General features: G+C 38.6%; 1 protein-coding gene across 3 annotated transcripts in view; it reads right to left on the minus strand.

Annotated features, from left to right (window-relative positions):
• Nucleotides 1-944: 944 nt before the first annotated feature.
• The window catches only part of CHRDL1 (chordin like 1), a 35,090-nt gene continuing 14,000 nt past the window's right edge, over nt 945-22,034 (minus strand). For 2 of the 3 annotated variants that reach the window (XM_079318694.1, XM_079318693.1), the window contains exons 5-12: nt 13,974-14,119; nt 12,435-12,528; nt 10,402-10,469; nt 9,536-9,710; nt 6,091-6,285; nt 4,288-4,455; nt 3,126-3,215; nt 945-1,871 (exon numbers count right to left, since the gene is read on the minus strand). In XM_079318694.1, the coding sequence (XP_079174820.1) occupies nt 1,741-1,871; nt 3,126-3,215; nt 4,288-4,455; nt 6,091-6,285; nt 9,536-9,710; nt 10,402-10,469; nt 12,435-12,528; nt 13,974-14,119 (1,067 nt within the window). In that variant the 3' untranslated portion in view covers nt 945-1,740. The remainder of the gene's footprint in view (nt 1,872-3,125; nt 3,216-4,287; nt 4,456-6,090; nt 6,286-9,535; nt 9,711-10,401; nt 10,470-12,434; nt 12,529-13,973; nt 14,120-22,034) is intronic. The other variant, XM_079318695.1, reaches the window with a different exon arrangement.

A 22,034-nucleotide genomic window follows, 5' to 3' on the forward strand; every position in this document is an offset into this window, starting at 1 on the left:
TTATCTTCTCTCTGTCCAGGCCTAGGGACAGCAGGGTGGTCCTGAGATCACCCTGTATGTTTTCTCCTAATTCCTTTCAGCCTTTCCTTCACCTTCACGTCTCACTTGCTCCTCTTTGCTGAGAAGCCCAGCACCCAGCTCCTCCTGAGGCTCAGGCAGCATGGCCAGGGGCTGGGTGCCATGGAGGAAACTTCTCCTGTGGCCTGCACTGCTGATGGAGACTGCCAGGGTCTGCTGCCCTAGCCAAGGATCCCCTTAGGATGGTGAAGCTCTGCCTGAATTGGCTTTTGGTGTTCAGTATCAGTGCTGGTGTTCAGAAAGTCTCCCACAACTTCATCCCTTTAGGAATGTGGACACCCTTGAGTGCTGTCACTGGAGGAATGACAAACCTCCAAATCCTTGCTGTCGCTGTTGATTTCACTCCCTGTGAAGCACCAGCCCCTGGCTCAGGCCATTTCTATAAAGCTTTGTTTCCTAGCATGTGTTTCAACAGCACTATTTCTGTCTGCTTGTGGAGTAGAAAATAGGAGCAAAAGCAGCCAAAGTCACTTTCATCCTGGGACTTGATTCAACCTTGCAGCCATGGGGCAGTGCAGGATTTTGGTGAAAAATTTTCAAATTGTTCAAAGTTTTCAAATTGTTTAAAATCTGGAGATGAAAGTCACCTCTCTTAAACAGACTGTAGACATGCTATACTAAATTTAACAGAATGTCTCAGATTTGAGTTTCTTCCCAAAGAAAAAGCAGTTGCTTGTTGTGCTCTACAAGCCTATACTGTTTGGTGTTTGTCAAGGGAGAGAGAGCTGTCCTCAAAACATGAGAATTGAGAAGTCACCCTCAGATATATCCAGATTATGTTTGTAACAAATCAGAATAAATTAAGTTTTTTCACAACCTTTAAGGCATTATTAATTATTAATAAATCATGAGTTTTAGTGCTTTAGTTTGAAAATACTGCAAGTACTTCACTACCTTCTGCCATGTCACTTTAGAAGGTGGTTTACCAGCCAAGAGCATGTGTAAATAGGGCCCAGAAGAATGAAGTTGTTAGAATTATGATAGGAAACTAACACTTTTAGAGCAGTGGAGGAAACAGTGAAAACCACTTAAAAGGGAACATTTGTTCCAATTGCTACAAAAATACAGTGACTGCCACTAACACCTGCTGTTCAGTTTAGGGACTTTGTTTGCTCAGCTAGAAGACATCATCCCAAAGGCAGGCTGCTAAGGAGTCTGTCAGTTTATATCTGGTTTTTATGCCTCCAATATGAGTATTGTATCACTCATATTTTTCCTCCACCTCTACAAGAAATCCATGAGTCACTTCAACACCAGAAATGGTATAAATTCAGGAAAGGACAGAATGCTCTCCATAGCTCCTGTACATTTATTAGGTGTCCTTTTCATTAGTTTGAATATCTTGCCAAATAATAATTGTAAAAATATTATGTTTTCTCTTTTTAACTTGTAAAGAGATGCAACTCTGGGAAAGCAGTCTTTCTTTCTCCTTAACCCACCAGTAATACAGAGCCTTCTACTCTTGGAGGAGATATTTGAATGGTTGACACAGACCACTACACATAAAGCAGCAAATTTGCTGTGCATGTTGTAAATAATTACTGCATTATAGTTTTGGGGTTTAGGGCAACTGTTGACTCAAGCAAAATAAGCCTGCAGTCCAGCTGCAGATCCAAGTTTTCCTAAGTTTTCTTGTGTTTTTTCCCTCCATTGCTGTCTCCCTTAACAGTGACCCTTTTCAGACTTTTCAAGGTACAAAACCTTTACCAAATCCTCGAGCTCAGTCCTGCACACTCTGCTTCCACACATTCGGTTGATCTGAGCTTCTCCCTCACTAAATATTTTCCACTGGCCTGAAAACAAAAACACAAGAGACAGATATTGACTTAGAAAAGGGCACAGGGACTTTGAAGACATTTACAAGCACTCTGCAAACCAACTGATTCACAATCGTCAAAGAGGGAATGTCCAGTCCTCCCATGGAAAATATTCAAAGAATCTTACAACCATGTAACATATTCCAGGCAAAACAACTTTGTTAAGAAAATAAATATGGATCAGAATATTACTATTTTTTTAAATTAATAAGTCCTGTAAGTTGGCTATATTTACTCAACCATTTTATGACACTGGACACCCTGGTAAACCAAAGTATTTAAAAGCTGGTAAGCAACACAGCTAAATTTTCATGTACATAATGAACTCCTCCTACCTGTGCATAATACAAAGTGTGATGGAAATTAGTATTTCTACACATTTATGATATTATTAATAGAAATGCAAGCTGTCCTAGTAACTAGACTACTACATTACAGATAACAATGACAAGCTTATGGAAGGCTGACAGCAAAAAAATAGGGAATGAAAACATATATGAAAACAATCTGTATCTCAATAGGTCTGTAACAATTCAGAACATATTATTTCAGGAAAAAAACCTTTTTAACTAGAAAAAAAATATAGAAAAAAATTACCAGTTGTAATGCAAAAGAACTAGGGATTAGAAATAGATCTTAATTCAGTGAGCAAATTAGCTGAATTAGTAATTGCTAACTACTGTCACAATCCAAACCGGATGAAATATAAAAACCAAATTGAATCAACAGTGATAAAAGAAGTACATGTCCTTTCATAAAACATGTTTTAATAATGAAGATATTGTTAAGAATATAGGAAAGTAATCTTTCAAATACAAAATAAGTGTATGTAGAACTCCTTTAAAAATATCTGACTTTTTTCAATCCTATATTACTTTCTAAAACACTGTGGTAACTTGACATGTTACATAAATAAATCCAAATTCTGCACCTGTACTGACATTAGTCATATTTCAGATTTATGCTAGCATGGGCAGAGAAGATTCTATATTGTACTTTATCAAAACACAGAAGACTAAGCATGTACAGGAACTACTGTTACATATATCTATATTTTAACTTGCTGTATTTTGATTACTTAAGTCTAAGTTTAGACTTAAGTAATATTGTGATCATATACTAGAGAAAAATTCAGTAGATCCATTTGACTGGGATGAGTAACAGAGAATGTTTTTCATGGCTATGATTATATGGAGAGTAGAGACTTCAATAAGTCAGAATTTTACTTACTAAGTGTTGTCCTTGTTATCAACTTGAAGTAAGGAAGTCCTTCAAATTCTCTCTTGGACAATTTTTCAATATAGAGGTGATGCAAAATCCCTTCAGCAAAGAAATGAGAAGTGCATGTTATTTGAAATGTGCCCATTGTTCTAAACCTGGAGTGCTGTCCTGCCTTTTTGCAAAATTTTCAGTCTACTCTTTTTAAAATTCTGTTTTTCCATGCCTCTGGTTTTTTTGCCATTCCCCTGTAAATCCTCCTGTGAAACTGGGATTCCAGCAAGTTTGTGAGTGATGTCAGAATTAGCTGATTCTTTTCCAAATTGGCTGAATCCTTCCTTATTATAAGCAAATGTAAGATTACAACAGAAGCCAAAAGTCACACTACCTTGGAGAAAAATAGCATAATTTTGCAGTCAGCATTTTGAGTCAGCAGGCAACGACTGTCAAATCATTATTAGGCTTTGTGGCTTTTTAAACACACAGGGTAGTTGTGAACCACCCAATGCTCTGTGATTTCTTTTCTGCTCACACTTTGGACTTGGCTTTCTCCTTTAAAGCATCTAGAGATGTATCATTTCCTTGCAAAAGGGTGCACTATGTGAGGGTTTCCTATAAGGATCGTACGCTTTTTGTGTAAAGTAGATAGAGACTACTTTTATGAGGCTGGAGATTTTTACTGGACTGAAAGTTCATTATCTGCAGCAGTGCTTGGGCTTCTGAATGCTTCTCTATTTTGTTCTAATTTTACCCTTAGCCTAGTAAAAGATATTGTTTCAATCCTTAACACATATTTTGCCCATATCCTATATGTACCATCATGGGTGTATCATCACTATGGCAGACAGGACAGACCGATTTCAATGGAAAGCTTTTTGGTCCATCTTGTGGTTCAAACCCTACTCCCCATTTATCTCCAATAAATTACACAGAGTAATACTGAAAAATTGTTTCTCATTGTGTTTTCACTCCTAATGAAGGGTAGAAGTCAGCAGAACTACAGCCTCGTGTGTTTCAAATGAGTTTTGTACAGAAAAATTCATGTATGTTGGCAGTGGCAGTAACAGTGATATTCTAAAGAGCCAAAAGAATCAAAATGCTTGGATCTGTACACTGTCCTGGGATTTTAATGGAAGATGATACACTGTTTAAAGAAAGAACCTGCTCAACTCACCTTTTCTAATTGTCCACACATGTATTTCTATTTGAGGTGGCTTTTCAATCTCTATTGCAATTTTCCTAATAGTTTCTCCTTCCTCTGTGAAAATGGATTCATAGACAGGAAATGTCTCTTTCCCACAGGCGTAATCTTTGTTGTCAAAGGTTTGACTTGGCACATCTTCTATTTAAAAAACAAAAAGGACAGAAAACATACTGCAGCTCTAATTACGTCTTCCAGAATTTTCTTGGCATCAATAGTCAAGAAGGGTTAGTTTGAAAGTAGCATGTTCATTTGTATGGCCACCCAAATCCATCTCCAGCTGTTAACACAAACACTTAACAGTGTTCTTCCAGGTTATGGTAGCCTGTCCATGGTGGCAAGACAGTATTTATACTTGCAATCCAGTTTCCTAAGGAAATGAGCTGTGTACAACAATGTGATCTGGGAGACTCCTCACAAGTTTTGAACCTGTTGCCTATGTTTCAAGCATATTTGAAATTATGTTAGAAATCTCGGGGTAATAGAAGAACTAAATGAAAACTGGTAGTTGGTTAGAGTGAAGAGACCCTAATTAATGTTTAGCTGAGGAAAATAATCTGTAAGGTTTGTATTTTTCTAGGCAGCAGACATGTGGCTCAGTGCAAGCCTGAGCCAGACACAGTGCACATTATCTCTTGCAGAGCAGAAGTAGAAAGTAGAAAGTGTAGTTATTCTGTTTGCAACTAGAAGTTGGGCAGGAGTGTAGGGCAGATTATGCAATTCAGAGACTCAGACTACTGTTTGTGGAAACACCTAATAACTACTACATCTCCAGATACACAAGACAGACTGCAGGAAAAGGTTCAGCTTTCTTTAAAATGGGCACATAGGATCTCAATAAACAAGGCAGTAACCTTCTCTTTGCCATTATTTTTCTATTGAAGCCTGCTAGCCAGGCTTTGTTGGCTGTTCTTCCAATTAACAAAAAGCTGTGGATCTCTGCTTCACAAGTATCTCAAAGACCTAGATACACACTTCCTGCCTGCCTACTGCCACTGCATCGTGGCTTTTTCCCAGTAAGCAAGACTAGCAGAAGAAGATGGGAAGTGTGCATGTTTCTTTACATGTCTGAGCAACTGATTTCCTCAGAGCATTCTTGCCCAGTGCATCACCAAACAATCACACAAATGGGTACATAAGGGAACTGGACAGTCCTTTAAGTTTCATAATACATGAAACATGGCTTTTCATTTGGCAAACCACTGAATCCTTTTAGGAGATTCTTCACTACCTGTAAGCATTTATTTTAGTAATGTCTATGTAAGTTTTATCATTAGTGCAGCATAGACACAATGCTAAATCTTGCTAAGTCAGAATTTATTCTAAGGATTAAGTTATGTAATTTTGACACCAATCAGAGTTTTGAATCCTTCTGGTATATTTTAAAAAGCAGACATCATGTGATGCCCATGTGGATTTTACAAGCTAGAAAATTATTTGAAGATTCTGTAGGCACTGTGGTAGGGGAATGATGGGAGTCTTTTGGCAGAAATGAACTTTCTGTATACATTTCTGTAGTACTCTCTTTTGAAATGAGCATCAGGAAGTCGTGTTAATAGCAGAGAGAAAGGCAGTGCCTGCTCATGTACCAGCAGCATGTCTCCTGTGAGGTGCAGCAGCAAGAGGAGAGGTGGCCAGGCATCAAGGTCTCTGTACACACATACTGGAACATGGCACAGCTGCTGCTGTTCACATCAGAGCTTGTGATCAGGAGGCTTGAGCCAAGCCCTTTAACATGCACAGCAAAAAGGTGGTCTGCAATCAACTTTGTTTTACCTGGACAGACTTTACAGCATTTTCCTTCTACTTTCTGAGGGTATTTGCAGGGATATTGTTCTGGACAGTGAATTTTCTTACATTCTTGCTTGGTGATGTTGCAGGTGCACAACACACACTCCACAATTCCAAAGGCCCGGAGATTGGGATGCCAGGATTCACCATGTGAGTATGTTTTGCCATTTGAAACACAAACTGCAGAGGAAAAGAAAAAGAAGAAAAGGTACAACTGGAAAATGTGTGTTCACTGGCTACCTATCTATAAATATTCATTTGATTAATGCACATTTGTTTAAAGTAGTGTCTCCATAAATCATCTGTTAGCATCTCAGGCCCATTTCTCTGCTTTAAATTTAACTCTGCTTAATTTTAACTTGTAGTTCCTTTACTTAAAGTAAGTCTGAGCCTGTAGTCACCCTTTCCTCAGCAGTTTTTCCTTGATGCCAACCCTGCTGATGCTGATGTCCATTATAATTTGTGGAAAACAATGAAGGCATCTGAGTCAAGTGTCTGACTAGCTCTCCCCAGTTCATGCATTTCAGTTCTGCATTAACCAACTTAGAAAACCTACTCCCTTCCCCTTGTATTCTCATTCCACACACAGGACACAGCCTGCTAGAGTGGCTTTGGCTGCATTTTAATCAAATTTGCAGATGAGAGTCATCAGCACAGCTCCAGCCATTTGCTGAACATGGCCTTTGCAGTGAGAGTAATTCCATCAACTGGATGGATTAGTGATACCTGGGCCTTTTATTGCTTATACATGAGAGTTCTGCTATGAAGCACACAGAAAAAAACACAGAATACTTGCAAAATGAAGTTTAATTTGGTTTTGGAAATATATATGCTGATAGGTATATAAATTCATTTAGCTTTTGGAATCACAAGAAAACATGAAAAGATGCATATGGGACTGAAATTTCATTCCAAAAGCTTTTAAGAACTTCAGAATATTTATTCATCAGAGCCCCTGGGAGTCAGAGAAATACAGCTGACATAAAGAGAGTGGAAAAATCCATGCCTGATAGAAGCCACTTTGGGTCACCCAGCAGTTGATGGGAATTAAATCACTTTACACCATGTTTCCATTTGTCCTATAAATCCTACTTCTTTCTTTTCAAATATTTTATAAACACAAAGAAAAATGCAAACTAATCCTAACAAGGTGAAAGAAAGGGCACTGCCTGATTTGCAAGAGCAACAAAAGTGAAGCTGGGATATGTTGTAAATATTTCCAATTTTTCTAATATGCCATCATTTTTATAAACTTTTTAATTTGTAAAATATTTTCCTATTTTGCGTGTAACTTTCAAAAGCAATTTAATTTTTATCTGTAATCTGAAATTTATATCTAACTCGTAACAGATGTAACCAAGTGGTTTATACTTTAGTGAGTTACTGAGATTTATGGGGAGTATTTTTTGCAATATCTTTCATGAGCTTATACTATCATTTGGTTTATAATTTGTTACTTTTAAACTCTTTTTAAAGAAATGGGGGTTTTTAGAGGTAGGTAGGAAACAGTTTTGTTTCTCAAACAAAATATAAGTTTTATCTGTATACCTAGAACATGGGGGAAAAAAACTATAAATGAAAAAACTGGTAAGTACTCAGCTGCTCAGCAGCTTCATACATGCTTAAATAGCATATTATTGCTAATTTGTATGCTTACATGGACTTATTTTCCCCCTTTCACAGTTCTCCAGACCCTTTATGGACATAAATACTTCCTGAGTTCTCCCTGACAGGGGAAGGGATAATACATGACAATGTATGGATATATACTCTCTGTCTTTTAAGGGTTATTTGACACAGAACAATTAAATAAATACTCTGAGATAGCAGATGAAACCTCCAGTAGAAGCCAAATACTGGCAAATAACTTTTATTACCCTGTTTTCAGTGCTCTTCATGCTCAGAATGATAAATCTGTATCCACACAACTGCACAGTATTTGCATGTTAAGAGAGCTGTTGTGTGTTTAACTTGTTGAATGTGTCTCGAGGGACGTGCATTAATTAATAAAACACTTGTTAATTGCACAGGAACAAAAGAAAACACATGGTCAGCATTCCTGTTTCTATCACAGGGATCTCTCAGACACTCTCCAGGCAGTCAATGTCTGAAGTTCTACTGCATCCAGAAATATGCTGTTCATCTGTATGCCCTTTATTTGCTGAAACAAGTCAGTTAGAAACTGCTTTGATGATGTCTTCATGTGTGAATTTCATGTCATAGACATTGCACTGTGTGGAGATTCCTGCTCCTAGATTCACCATAAAACACTGGCATGATCTGAAAGCTTTTTCATGCTTGTTCAGGTGGATAATAAAGATCTTATAGCCAACATTCCTTCTGTTAGTTAATACCTTAAAAGATTAGTTGGCCCTAATACAAGGGATTTTAACTCTTTGTAGGTAGTTTCCAAGTGTATGCTGACTGGTATTTCTGGATAAATGCTCTTCTGAGCATGTGTTTTTACAGCTATTTTGTTTATAGCTTCCTAGGCTGTTCCTGCAGACCTCTGTTCACTGTGGTACATGCCCTGTGGGAACTGAGCATTGCACCCTTTTTACTGTACAAAACCTGCTGTCCCACTAACTTGTGAACTGGTATTTTCCCTTTACTTTTGTCCTTCTTGTAGCACATGAGGAATATGACTTGAATATGGTTTGCCAGATGAGCTTAAAATTCTGCTGTCCCCAAAATGTAGCATGTCCTATATTCTATTAGCAGAAGGCACTAAAGGATTCACAGAGTGAGATTCATTCCATTGGTTAAATTTGCCTCTCTATAGTTCAGGGATCCAGTACCTGCCTACTCTGCCTCTTGTGTTAGTCATGGGGGAGGAAGATCATCCCTTGTATCCCACTGCCTCAGGAAATTTGTTTAAGGTGGGGGAAGACATGAGACTGTCTTTCATGAGAATAATTTGCTAAGTCTCAGAGGGAGAAAACCTCCTGATACTGTGGCAAAGCTTTGTAGTCTGAGATTTGCAGGGCAGTTGAAATATGTGCTGTTTGCAGCTATAAAAGTTACAAAATAGCAAAGAGTGTAAAGAAAATAAACACAATCTCCTCCAGGACAAACACTGTGTGAACAAGTTAGTGAATCTAAAGGCATTGTGGTGTCCTTTGTGGCACAAAGCACTCACTTGAGCTCTCAGAACTACAGGGCATAATCCCACAAAGTAAATCAGAGAGCAACACTGCTTTTGCAGAGTGAAATACATTGTTGTACTACATGTGTAGGCAGAATTCATCTCAGACAAGAAGAAATTTAATATTCTCAATAGCTTACTGCTTTTGCCTCCCTGATTTGCATTAGATTTCTCAATAGCAGTGCAAATTTTCAAGATTCTGCTGCATATTTTGAGATGTCTTTTTGAGCTCTAGGTGACTGATTCCTGACCCAGAGTGATACTGTTAAAAGTGCTTGTCTTTACCTCGTCCATGCTTATGCTTGTTGTTGATGACAATTTGTACTATTGTTCCCGAAGCCTGCTGGGGATCTGGTAGGACTCCACGGTTACTCCTGGCACTGGGAAATCGTGGAATGTTGACTACCTGCCTGGCAGAGCTGGGTGACAGGTCGTAATGGGAGCGATGGTATGAGTGTCTCTGTTTGGAGACAGAAAGGGAGCAGGAGAGCACATCTCATTCCAATGAACAAGGGGCATGAGTAGGGAACAAGTACTGAAATATAGCATGTTTTCTAGAGCAAAAACACTGCTTCTTTTCAGAGACTAATTTTCCAAAATGCTCATGAACCTCAAGGTTTCCTATTACAAGCCTTTATTTTATAGACATGATTCTTCCCACTCATCCAAAGATCTGCTGGTTCATGTATTTTAGTAGGGCACCTAATACTTAAAAACCCTTCAGATTCTCTCCAAATGCTCTTACAAAAATAGTATCTGGAGCAGTAAGTTGTTAATGGATACTTATACCACCAAAGACAGTGAAACCCTGTAGTAAATATCTAGGTGTGTATGTGAACTGGGAAGCAAGTATTTTGCAATTACTATTTAAAAGCAATTCTTGCATAGCAAACCAATGCTGTCAAATTTTAGTCTTATAGAGCATATACAGAAAAAACCAACTCCAAAGATTTCAGGAGCTCCTGCTTTAATTCAATATTTGTCATGAATACACGTTGACTGAAAGAAACCTATTTTGGGCTAGATTCACAGAGTCTAGAATAAGGCAGTAGATATTCGGACCCATTATTATCCTTTTCTCTTTTCCCCCAACATACTGGCATGCATTGCACAGCAAGAAAGTATGTTTTTAAACTGTAGGTCCCACTTACAGCTTCCCTGTTGGCTGGCTGTCGAAATATATCTCCATCAGAATGTTCCCAAGATAATTCTCCATCTCCTGTACACAAAGCAGAACAGTATCCATTAGAGTATTAACAGTGCAACACCTTGGGAGATACAGAGGGGAAAAGTCTCACTTGGCTTTACAGCTGTATTAGGGTCTAGTGAGTAGCAGAGGAATAAATATGAAAATCAGCAAATTTTGATAGTAATATACTTGGCCATGCAGGGAGGAGAAACTGAACTCACAGTTTCCTCCCCACGAGCTGTGCTAGTTCTTTGCAAGTATTTTTTTAGGCTTGCATTTCACAGAAAACACAGAGGAGAGATAAAAGAGATTCTGCCATATTGAAAAGGACAAGGTAGATTATGAAATAAATGATCATTTTAACATTTTTAAATAAGAGCAGAATACATTAAAAAAGCCCTGGATCTAGTGCAAAATCTGATGTAATCTCACCTCTCATATGGAAATCCTAATGAACCAGTTTCTCATTAGTGACTGTGTCTGAAGTGATTGATTTCTCCAGTGTAAGGCTGGTTTACTGCATAGCTTTGTACTTTGAAAATCAGACTGATTTTTGTAACTGGAAAAGGCTGGTTTCAGATACAGCCCAAATAACTGCCTGGCAATTGACATCAGACAATTAATAAGAATTTACTTTAATTAACTGTCAATATGGTACATTTTAAACAGTATACCACTGTATTTCTTGTCTGGTAAAAACTTTCAAGATTTGTAAAGATACTGTAGAGTAATATGGCAAAGCAGCAAAGAATGAGGAATGATCTCTATGCAAAGAAGCACTGCAGAGAGATCCTCATCCTTGTTCTGTCTGAGGTGACATGTCCATGCAGCACAGAGCACTGCCCTTCTGAGAGATCAGCTCAGGTCCTCCATGGTGCCATACATAAGTTAATTACCATTGCCTGGTCCCTGGAGTAAGCAGCTTTGTCAGCCTGCTGCACTGACAGGACTACACAGCTCCAGTGCAGGACCTCATTCCTTCAAAGTGTGCAGGGCTCTCTCTGCATCCCTGCATCTCTTTATTAGCACTGATGCACTCCCAAGTACCTTCCTGCTGGTTCAGCCATTCACTGCTCAGTTTGTGCACTCAGTCAACTCCTCAGGTCAGGGGCTGTTGTGCTGGTTGGTGTTATGCAACTCTTACACATACGGAAAATTATACAACCAACTAGATAATACTTATTTTTACCATCCAATAGTACTGAGTTCAAACGAGCAGAATATCAAAAGAATAGGGCAGCACAAAGGTGCAAGTAGGAGAGTTTTTCAAAGCATCCCAGCATCACAGATATTATGAGTGGCACTTCTGAGAAGCACAGGTACCTTTAGGTGCTTATCTGCATCTTTAAGAACAGGCCATAGATACTTAGATATCCTGGAAATGGTATTCAAGTGCCATAATATTACTAGTGAGATAAAATAAATTTAGAAATTCTCAGACATTTTGGGATTTTAGATAGACAGTTAGGTTTAGATATTCAGAGAGGCCGGGAAGGCCCCTATAATCAAGTGTCCTGTGTTTAGAAGATCGAAAATACAATTGCTAGCAAAATACTGAAGTCGCCTGACCATTGTCTGACACCTGATTTAAATTGGAGTAATTGCCCTTGCCTCTGAACTGAAACTCTTGTGTCTTGCACAACTTGAGTAGGTCTGGTAACTTTTCAGGTAGAAGCTCATCTTTTATTACAAAGCTTCTCCACCCAGACTAATGGCAGCAATGTCCATACACCATTTGAAGCCTTGATTTTCCCCATTAGGGAGTTGCAACTTTATCACCAGATCATTCGCACCTTGTTTCAATTTAGGAAAACAAAGGTAGCAATGTTACCTTGCTGGTACAAGCAGGGTTATTTCCCAACATGCATTGGATTGTAATTACATTGGAAACTTGCAGACAGGGTCCTGAGTGACAGTGCTGGTGTACAGACAAGGCTCTGAAAGGGGAAGGAGTAAATTCAGAGCCTGTCCTTCTGTGACTGGGCTTGAACGTACCTCTGCAAACTGGACAGCAGGACTCTGGAACAGAAACTGGGAAAGAGCAAGTTAATTTGGGACAAGTCTTCAATCCACAGTACACATTTCCTTCCTGCCAGTAAAACACAAAAGAGAAATTAGAAGGAATCGTTGGTTGTCTGGCACTGCATATTCATTTTTTTATGGACATGTGTTGGAGTCAGTGGGTCAGGAGTCTCTCTGAATTCTTCAGAAAGAAATCAGAGTGCAGGGATTGAATTAAAGCATTTGGATGGGTTGAAGTATATTAAGCCACTCACACATAAAGTAGACATTTAAGTAGAAGTTAGTAAGTTTTAGTAGGAGCTCTAGTGCTTTTAGTAAGTGAAAGGTTTCAAATGCCAGAATAGAAGTGAGAGTTCTAGTGAAGGTTGAAAACATACTGATATTTTCAGCAAGAGGCTCCAGGACCATAGTTGTAGACACTGCTTAGACATAATAGAGCTATAGTAAGAATATTGTGTACATTTTTCAGATAGAACAAGATACGTGATATGCGTAGCCTTATACATAACCTAGCATGTTAAGAAACTAGAATTCTAATAGGTTAAGGAGTGGTGGTCCAAATTTGTGTGTTAGCTTGTTGGAAAAATTCTATACAAGAGTTTGTATTGGGAAGAGTTGGTGCTTTTAGGTATTTGGCTTTTAGCCAATTGGCTTTTAGCCATTTGCTTTTGCTTTGCTACTGCTTTTGCCATTGTTTGTCTGCGTGCTTTTGAGACTGATGTGCTTTGTAATCAGAGGTGTTTTATAATAAATAACCTTTTTAACTATTAGCTGTTTTGCTTATTTAGAAGATAACCTGACGAAGTAGGAGCCAAGAGCTCCAGAGCTGGTGCCTTAGAGCACCAGAGGTCAAGAACCTCACAGACAAGCTTAAATCTGAGTTTACATAAATGCCACTCTATGCAAAAGCAGAACATTAGATGAGAGCAGTCTGTTCAGTATCTGGCCTATGAAATTCTTAGTTCATGAAGAAGAGTATGAGGATTACTTTATGAGAGGAAGTAGAGAGCTGCCAATAGTTGATACTGAAGAGCTGACTGGATTGAGAGGGATATTTTGGTTCAGACTCTGAAGAGTCACTGGGTAACTGCTCAAATATACTGGATTTGAATTGTGACATCTCAGGAATGTGGCCTAGTGCCAGTTCAGAGTTGCCCCCTTTCAACCTTGGGGCTCTTTACTTATCAGCTCAGTCTAAATGAAATCAGTCATTCATTTAGTGCTGTATTTTCCAGTTAGGTTGAAGTCAAATATTCTGTATATGCCAAGCTGCAATATTTTACCTGGTGCCTCTGCCCTGTAAGCTCAATTAGAGCAGATGCAGGGTATGCACTGTGTTTAAGAGGTCTGGCATTTATTTTGCACACTAGCTCTGAGCACTCTCATGAGTTTCAGCATTAATTCTCAATTCCCAGCCTTTGCTGTGTACTGCTTGTATTTCAGTATCACATCTTCTAGAAAGGAGAATTGGAGCATAGACAGAGCAGGGATCTGTCAAATCATATTACTTACTGAGCAGCTGCACTGGGCACACTGGTTTGCTTGCCTATTTTGGAAAAGTCCCTCAGCCACAAACATTTCTCCATGGTGGTAGGTGGTGCCATTGTATTCACAGGATTTCCCAGTGATTTTGCTGCTTACTGAGAAAAGGGAGTCTTCTGGAAGCAAGGGGAAAGGAACATTTCATGCCAATGTTCTCAATAATTCACAATGTCATAAAAGCAGGGGAAGAAAAACTTCCCTTCTCTCTCATTTCTCTTTGTTATGGAAGGGCAAGTTTTGTCATACTGCAAAGTACAAGTGATATGATACTGTCATGCTGAACTTGGGTAAATGGCACTTTGATTTGACCATCCCAGTGAATCCCAGGATGCTGATGACCAACTGCAATGCCAGCACTAATGGCCTGTCTCAGTCCACAGTGTTTTCCCTTGCTCTGTAGCAATTGGTATTAGGGCAGAGGAGCATGGCCATGTGCCTACTTGTTACATGTGGCTCTTTCACACTTTAATGTAAAAGGCATTAGGTGCTGCATACACACAGAATCCCACTATCAATAGCACTGCTCTAACAGGGCTTCCCCTTCGTTAGTACTGAGTACTGATATTGTTCTTTTTAAAAATTATTTCTAGTATTATAGCCCAGAAAGAACTTAATTACAGATTAGCAAGTTGTGCCACAGGGCATGGATGATTCCCTGCCACCCACAGGCACAAACCTTTTGGTAAAGGAGCAGCAATGATGACAGTAGGACTGCCAAGAGAGCTCTGTACTAAGTAAGTGTTTTTTCCTAGTAGCCTTCACAATTCATTGTTGCCATTGTTTTCAAAATGGCCATCAAAGACAGATGCCAAAAGCAAACCAAAAGCTGATTTTTTTCTGACATGCATTTCAATGTCAGATGTGCAGATGAAGGAACTTTGCAGAATTCAGTGCATATGACAAAGTGTACAATATGGCACTCTCCATGCAACTCTGAAATCTCCTGCTTCAACTCAGTATCATATTGAGTTCTGCACTGCATGGGTTAAATGTTTTTTAAAGACATAAAGCTATACATACCTTATGCTAAAACATTCCATAGATTGTTTAGCTATTAGCAGTTGATAAACTCTGCAAAGGAAGTACATCTTACCCATAAAATGTAAGTTACTTGATGCTGCTTGGGCAGTGAACCTGGCACTACATATTTATGTAGTATATTCACATGAATTTAGCATCTCAGCATGGTAAAAAACATTTCAAACAAGGGCTCTGTGGAAATAATAGTGAAGTGTTCATTCTCTGGAATCCAAATCACAGCAAATTTCTAAGAACGCAGCTGAAATTTCAACAGTGGGTTTGGGCTTCCACATAAACAAAACCTGGCCTGAAAATTCAGGTTTTCCTATAGTCCCTTTCATTACCTGTCAAGTAAAACTGGAGATATTTTTTTGTGAAACCATACTGCAGATGTATATTTTTTAGCTGTGAGCTAAAGTGAAAAAGCAGTTTCCTGCTGATATGTACTGGCATTAAACACTGTAATTGAGATCTCCATAAAAGCATATATTAATTACATTGGTCCAACAAATACTAATACTTTAAATGGTAAATGTCAAATCAGTCAGTGCAACATACATGTACTACAATATTTGAAGGTGTATGGGGTCAGCAAAGTCCATTCTGTAGGAGACTAGCAGAAGTCAGCTAGTTAGGGTTCCTTGCCTGATATTTCATTGCCTGACATGCTTAGTATTTGCACTTCCACAACTAAAGCACTGGATTGACCATTATTTCAATGCAAACAAGAGTGTCAAATGATACCTTTCCAAAATCTTACTAGTACAGAGCCCTGACAACACCTGTGTTTGGCACAGAAATGCATTGTTTTCAGTACTTGCAGGAGGAAAGACTGACAAACCTTTAGTTATCTCCATGCCCTTGGGCAACTGGAAGAGCAGAAGACTGGAAAGAAATTAAAATGGAGGGAGAAATGAAAGGATAACACAGATGGTCCTTGACTGGAGATGAGGCCCTGTTCACAGCCTCTACAGGCCATTGCTGTGCCCACGTGGGATGCCTGTCCAAAAGCAGTGTGTGCCTTGTAGTCTGACATTTGCAAAGACCAATACCTGAATGACTCACCATGACTCTTCAGAGTGCTGGATGAAGACAGTAAATTTTACTGCAGATCTACCTTGGCATATGCCACATCAGTTCTGTAGGAAATCACCAAATGCCCTTAAACTGTGGCTTCTAAATAACGAAGGAGGAGGTTGAAACGTTTATTGCTTGGAAAATGATGGCAGAGAGAGTTGCACTAGGTAGTTGTTTTCATCTATGTTTATTTTAATCAATCACAGAGTTGGGCCTGTGAGAGCTAAATCATTACTTGCAGTCCAAAACACATGCACATCTGCCTGTCTGGAATTTGGGATAAAATTTTATGGTTATATTGAACCAGAGAATCACAGGATCATTTAGGTTGGAAAGAACCATTAAGATTGTCAAGTCTGACTGTGAACTTAGTACCATCACCATGTTCACCACTAAACCATGTCCTCAAGTGCCATATCCTTATGTTTTTTGAACAATTCCAGGGATGAGGATGCCACCACTTCCCTGGGCAGTCTGTTCCAATGCTTCACAACCCTGCCTGTCAAAACCTTCTAAACATATGTAATGTAAACCTGCCCTGGTACAACTTGAGGCTATTTCCTCTCATCCTGTCACTTGTTACTTGGGAGATGAGACTGACACCTATCTCACTACAACCTCCTTTCAGGCAGTTGAAGTCTTATTTGATTAAATAATTGTAAGAAAAGTCGGTTTCAATTTTAGGACCTAAGACCATGGTTTGAATCCTATACTGCACATTAAGTGACTGGACATATTTCATTATTGCATAGAATCAGGTCTTAAAGAAGTTTTCAGATCAAGACCACATTACTTGTTATTGCAAAAAAAAAAAAATATACAGTCATATATTGGAGATGGCATACTGGAGAGCATAACTTATCCTTTCCTGGAGCTGCAAGGTAGATTTGTTTATTTTCTGTGTCCAAATACAATTTCTGTCTGGTGCAGCTTTTCTGTCTGTCTAATTTTGCTGTTGTGTAACTTTCTTCAACTCAGACTTGGTTTCTTTCCTAATGTTTTTTAAATCATGGCTAATTAGAGGGGTTCAGACTCCCCCATGGTATCATACTTTCCTGCAGAATGTGAAATTAGAGTCACTGTGGATTATTTTATTAAGTGCCATGTTTGAGCTTTTTAATACTGATACCAGCGTACATTACTCTGTGTGTTAGAAAACACAGGCTAGAATCAGATTAATTAACTGCAAATATACTGCATTGTTCAAAGCTCTATTGCTATACCTTGCTTTCTAACCAGAACTGTTCCCAAAGCTTAATCTGTCATTTTAATGGTGCTGACTAACACTGCTTTAATTAGCTGCCTCTGTTTGCCAGGCAAACCATCTATGTGAATAATTTTAAATAACTGGGTTCAATCTGAGGTTTTTTTCTGGCAGTCTCAGCACATCAGTGGAAGTAACATACCATGAAAAGGGTAAAGATGTTATAACATCAATTGAAAAGGAAATATCTCTGTTTCTGTGGTTCACATTTATTCTGTAAGGGCTCAGACTTCTGTATGGAGGATGAGAGGCCATGCTTGTATTTGCCTACCATTTTAGCATGATTAAGGTAAGACCACGAGTCTCTAATATGGATAGCAGTGATTTATCACCAACATTAGCATTAGGTAATGTCAGGAGCCAAGATGTACATGGGCTCCACATGACCTGATACGGATTTCAATTTATCCTGTAAGTAACTTTAGAGGTTAAACCTGGCTAAAGAAATCCTTCAGATTTTACAAACAGACAACAGAATACAACTGTAATAAAAATGGATTAGCTTGAAAACATTTTTTTTAGAAAGCAACTGGAGACAATAGTGGCTATGCTTAATCCTTATATCCAAACATTCCTCTCTACCAAACATGGGATTCTGTCCAGCTTCTTTTGTCTACCTGGGCTGTTTTTCACTGATGTCCCATACACACAAGATAAATTCCAGGCTCAATGAAGCCAGCAGAAATGCTTCCTTCAGGATTCAGCCAACATATGTGCTTAAATGCTGTTTGAGATTGATGCATGTATTATGAGGAACTGTTGATTTATACAAACAGGATTTGTATCAACTAAGACCCGTAGTACAACTTGATGTGAAAGTAAAATAGAACTAGAATGAACTAGAAGTGCATACAAGTATAGTTCATAGATTCCCTGTATGGACATGTATCCATGTATATTCATGTATATTCATATACATATTAATGTATTGACAGAGCATGTGAACAAATAGTATGGCAAAGTTTGCCATAAAGGGATACTACCTCAGTGTGAATTGCAGCACCAATGCTCTCCTGATAGTCTGACAAAACAGTGTTAGGTATGAATTTCATAAACCACAGAAATTTTATGGAAATCTTCTCATTCAGTGGAATCTGCTCCAATCATGTAATTTTTCATAGAAGCCACTTTGGGCTCCTTACAGTCTGCCCATGACTTCAGGTGTCCTAGGGCCAAGGTTTGAGGGAAGAGTCAAAAATGTACACATACCCAACTTTTCAGTCTTCTGGGAAAAACAGATTCTGCATCACATGGATCACAGTTTTAGAAACACTATATTTCAGTTTTTATGTTTACAATTCTATTCCTTCCTGGATTGTTATAAAAACTTGGCCCTGAGATGCTTTACCCTTACTTGGATATGAAGCAGAAGAGCATCAGCTATTTGCTATTAATCCTTTGAATAACTTAGACAAATTCCATGGGCAGTTCCTGATGTTTGAAACACTTGTAAGTTCTGCAAAAGCATTTATGTGCAAAGAGTGAAAAGCAGTAACCAGCTATTAGCAATCTAACGTTTTGGGAAATGGGGAATGTCTTATTTGAGGAATGGCTTTAGGATCCAGGCATAATTGCTAATGAACAATTTAGGACAATACCTAAAACACTGGGAAAACTTCCTCAGAATCAGTACAGTCATGGCATGATGATCAGTAAAGTGTTACATCTGAAAACAAAAAAAATCAGCTGCTTTTGGGCAGTCCTTGACATTGGAGATGAGACACTTTGGCTTTCTGATAGTCCTTGTGCTTATTGTACTGACCTGCAATCAGCAGCAGGTTGAAGTGAGTGTTCTCCTGAAATGGACACTGTACATTGGCCAAGCTCATGCTACTCATAACCCTCAGCAGAGTCTGCACAGCACCCCAGGAAGGGTCTGTGGGGTTTTATTGCATCTCAATGACATCCTTTCTCCTACAATATTCCATCCATTTGTGTTAGTACTTAACAGTCTCACTATTGCTTATTTTAGGAACAGAACATCTGGCAAAGACCATTTAAAAATATTCTACAGATTCTTGGCTTGCTGGCTTAGAAATTATTTTTAAACTGCAACATTCAGAATCACCTATTGTCATTTAATGAAAAAGATATGCTTTTAGTGTCCAGCAAAAAGGCTGGGTGCCCAGTATGGCTTGGGTTTTACAGTTTGTCTATTTTATTAACCATTCTTACAAAAACAATCAAGTGCTAAACAGTATGAAATTAATCACAAAGTCTAATGCCTTAAGAAACTTACCATACTGGGAACTGTTTTGCAGATAATCTGTTTTTTTCAAAGCAGACAGATGATACATTATGAATTTGAATCCAGAGAGGGTTTTATGAAACATGTTTTCTGAATCAACACAGAGCATAAGCGTGTACAGACCAAGAGTCTGAGGATTGTTTTGGAACTACATTCACTAGAGAAGCAATTGGATTCTGCTGTAACTCCAGGACAACTGTTTGCACCAACACCTCTTCTGCACATTTCCTAGTATTCCCAATCAGTTCTGCTACTTAATGCATTCAACTGAAAGTGTCAGTTTAGTTGCAGCAGAGACTCTAGAGCTCTCTGAGCTGTATTCTCGTGCAGGAAGCTGTTGGACACCAGCTGACCAGTGATTGCACATGCTACTTTCTGTACACCTCAAACTGTAAGAGCATCATGCAAGGCTGCATTACTTTTCTTGTAACTTAAAATTCACCTAAGAATTATAGGTTACCCATTCAGAAACCACACATGAGGAGCAATTATGAAATAAAAAAATATTCTTGGAAATGTGCAGACCACAAGCATTTCTAATGCCAGAGGGGAACAGGACTCAAGTATCCAAGGATCAAAGTATCAACTTCTTCCTATTTTGCTTATTGGAAAGTCCTTGAAAACTGAATCAGCTTGGGGACACACACTGCCCAACACAAGTGGGCAGTACTTTCATTACCTAATGCCTGCTTTTGGAAAACTCTTTGCCCAGGTAGGAGTTGCACATACTCCCAAGTCTCTTTGTTAAAAATATATAGTCAATTCTCCTCTTTTATGGAGTTCAGGTCTTTTCCCTCGCAACAAACTATTCTGTAGGGTAATGTACACACAGAAAGATACAGGGATGAGTTTTGAGTAAAGGCTCACAAAATAGGCTTCATGCTCCACTGCAAAAGATTAATTCTAGGAGAATGACATTGAGATTTTGATCATAGTTATGTTGAATAAATCTGGAAAAACTCTGTTGATTGAACTAACCTTGATGCTATGTGTGCAAACCAAACTGTATTTTTAAAATATTCTTCAAAAAAAGATTCTCATGTGTATATGGAAAAAAGATCACATACATCATATTAATCTGTGTTTATGTAGTGCATTTCATGCATAATAGCAGTACTTTATATAACACAGAGCTCTTGCCTATTTTCCTGCAGTTCAAGTCAAATTAAGGTACAGTAACAACAGTATGTTTGCTTTGTGCTCAGAGATCCAATTAATGTTTGTCTGCTAACCCATTTGTACTAGAAAGGCCAGTGCAAAGAAGCAGATAGGTGGGAACATGGATTTCCACATTCTGCCACGGTGGTTCACATCCCAGAAAGACCTTCAGGGCAGGAAATGTTCCATGATCATATTTTGGCCACTTGGGTATGAGGTGCTATGCTGGGACTACTTCATGAGAGGGGCCAAATGCAGAGGTGCTAAAGAAAAGAGAGTAGATAAGGAATATCTTACAGGTAGTGAGGAACATTGTGGAACACAGGTGTCATAGTGACCTGGGATAAAACATGCTCCATTTTTTCCAGAAATTTTCCTATCTACCAAACTTTCCTCAGTATGCCTCTTGCATATTGTTGCCTCAGAAAGGCAGGAAACCTCTCAGCACTTCTAACTCAGTTCTACATATTCTAGACTTGCTCCTAGTACAGCTTCAGGGCTGGATATCTATAACAAGCCCAGAGAGCCAGCAGCACATGGGGGAATAAACTGCTATTGCAAATTGACTATTTCAAGGTCAAAACCACCAACTGCTGAGACTTTTCTTACAGTGGTAAAAAAGTTTTTACCATTGTCACATCAAGTAGTGTAAAACACAAATGTTCTAGACCTACTTCGCAATCAGAACTAAGTCCTCATTGATCATCTCATGAAAATATAGGAACTTCAGACAGAGAAAACCTGTTACACTCTTTCAGTGAAGGGTGAGCTTTTAGGGGTCAGCTAGGATTATTTTATGCAATCTTTGTGGCTGGAGGTTCTTGGGGAATGGTATCACAGCATATGAGACCAAATGGATTTCTTTCCTACTAAAAATTCTTTTGCCTAGTTTCTTCCCTCTACTTTTGTTTTCATTCTACATGAATGTGTCACCTCAAGGTCTGATATGAAGTCCATTGAACTAGATTTGGAACAGGGAGCAAACATCTGCTCTCTGTGGCAAAGGAAAAAGGCAGCTTCCCCTTTCATCTTCCTTCTCATACTTCTACCATATTCCTTAGTATTTCTAGAGAGAAGGACTATATCATAGTCTGTAACTGCATCTGTTCTCATAGAAGATTGAATCCAAAAACAATGTTAATAGAAATCTGTTGATTGACTACAGTAGCTAGTGGATCAAACCTCAGTCTATGTGCATTTAGCCTTTTTTCTCAGTCATGCATCACAACCCAAATTATTAGAAATCTTTTTTGTAAATTTGTAA

The sequence above is a fragment of the Erithacus rubecula genome, assembly GCF_903797595.1.
Source record: "Erithacus rubecula genome assembly, chromosome: 15".
NCBI classification, from domain to species: domain Eukaryota; kingdom Metazoa; phylum Chordata; class Aves; order Passeriformes; family Muscicapidae; genus Erithacus; species Erithacus rubecula.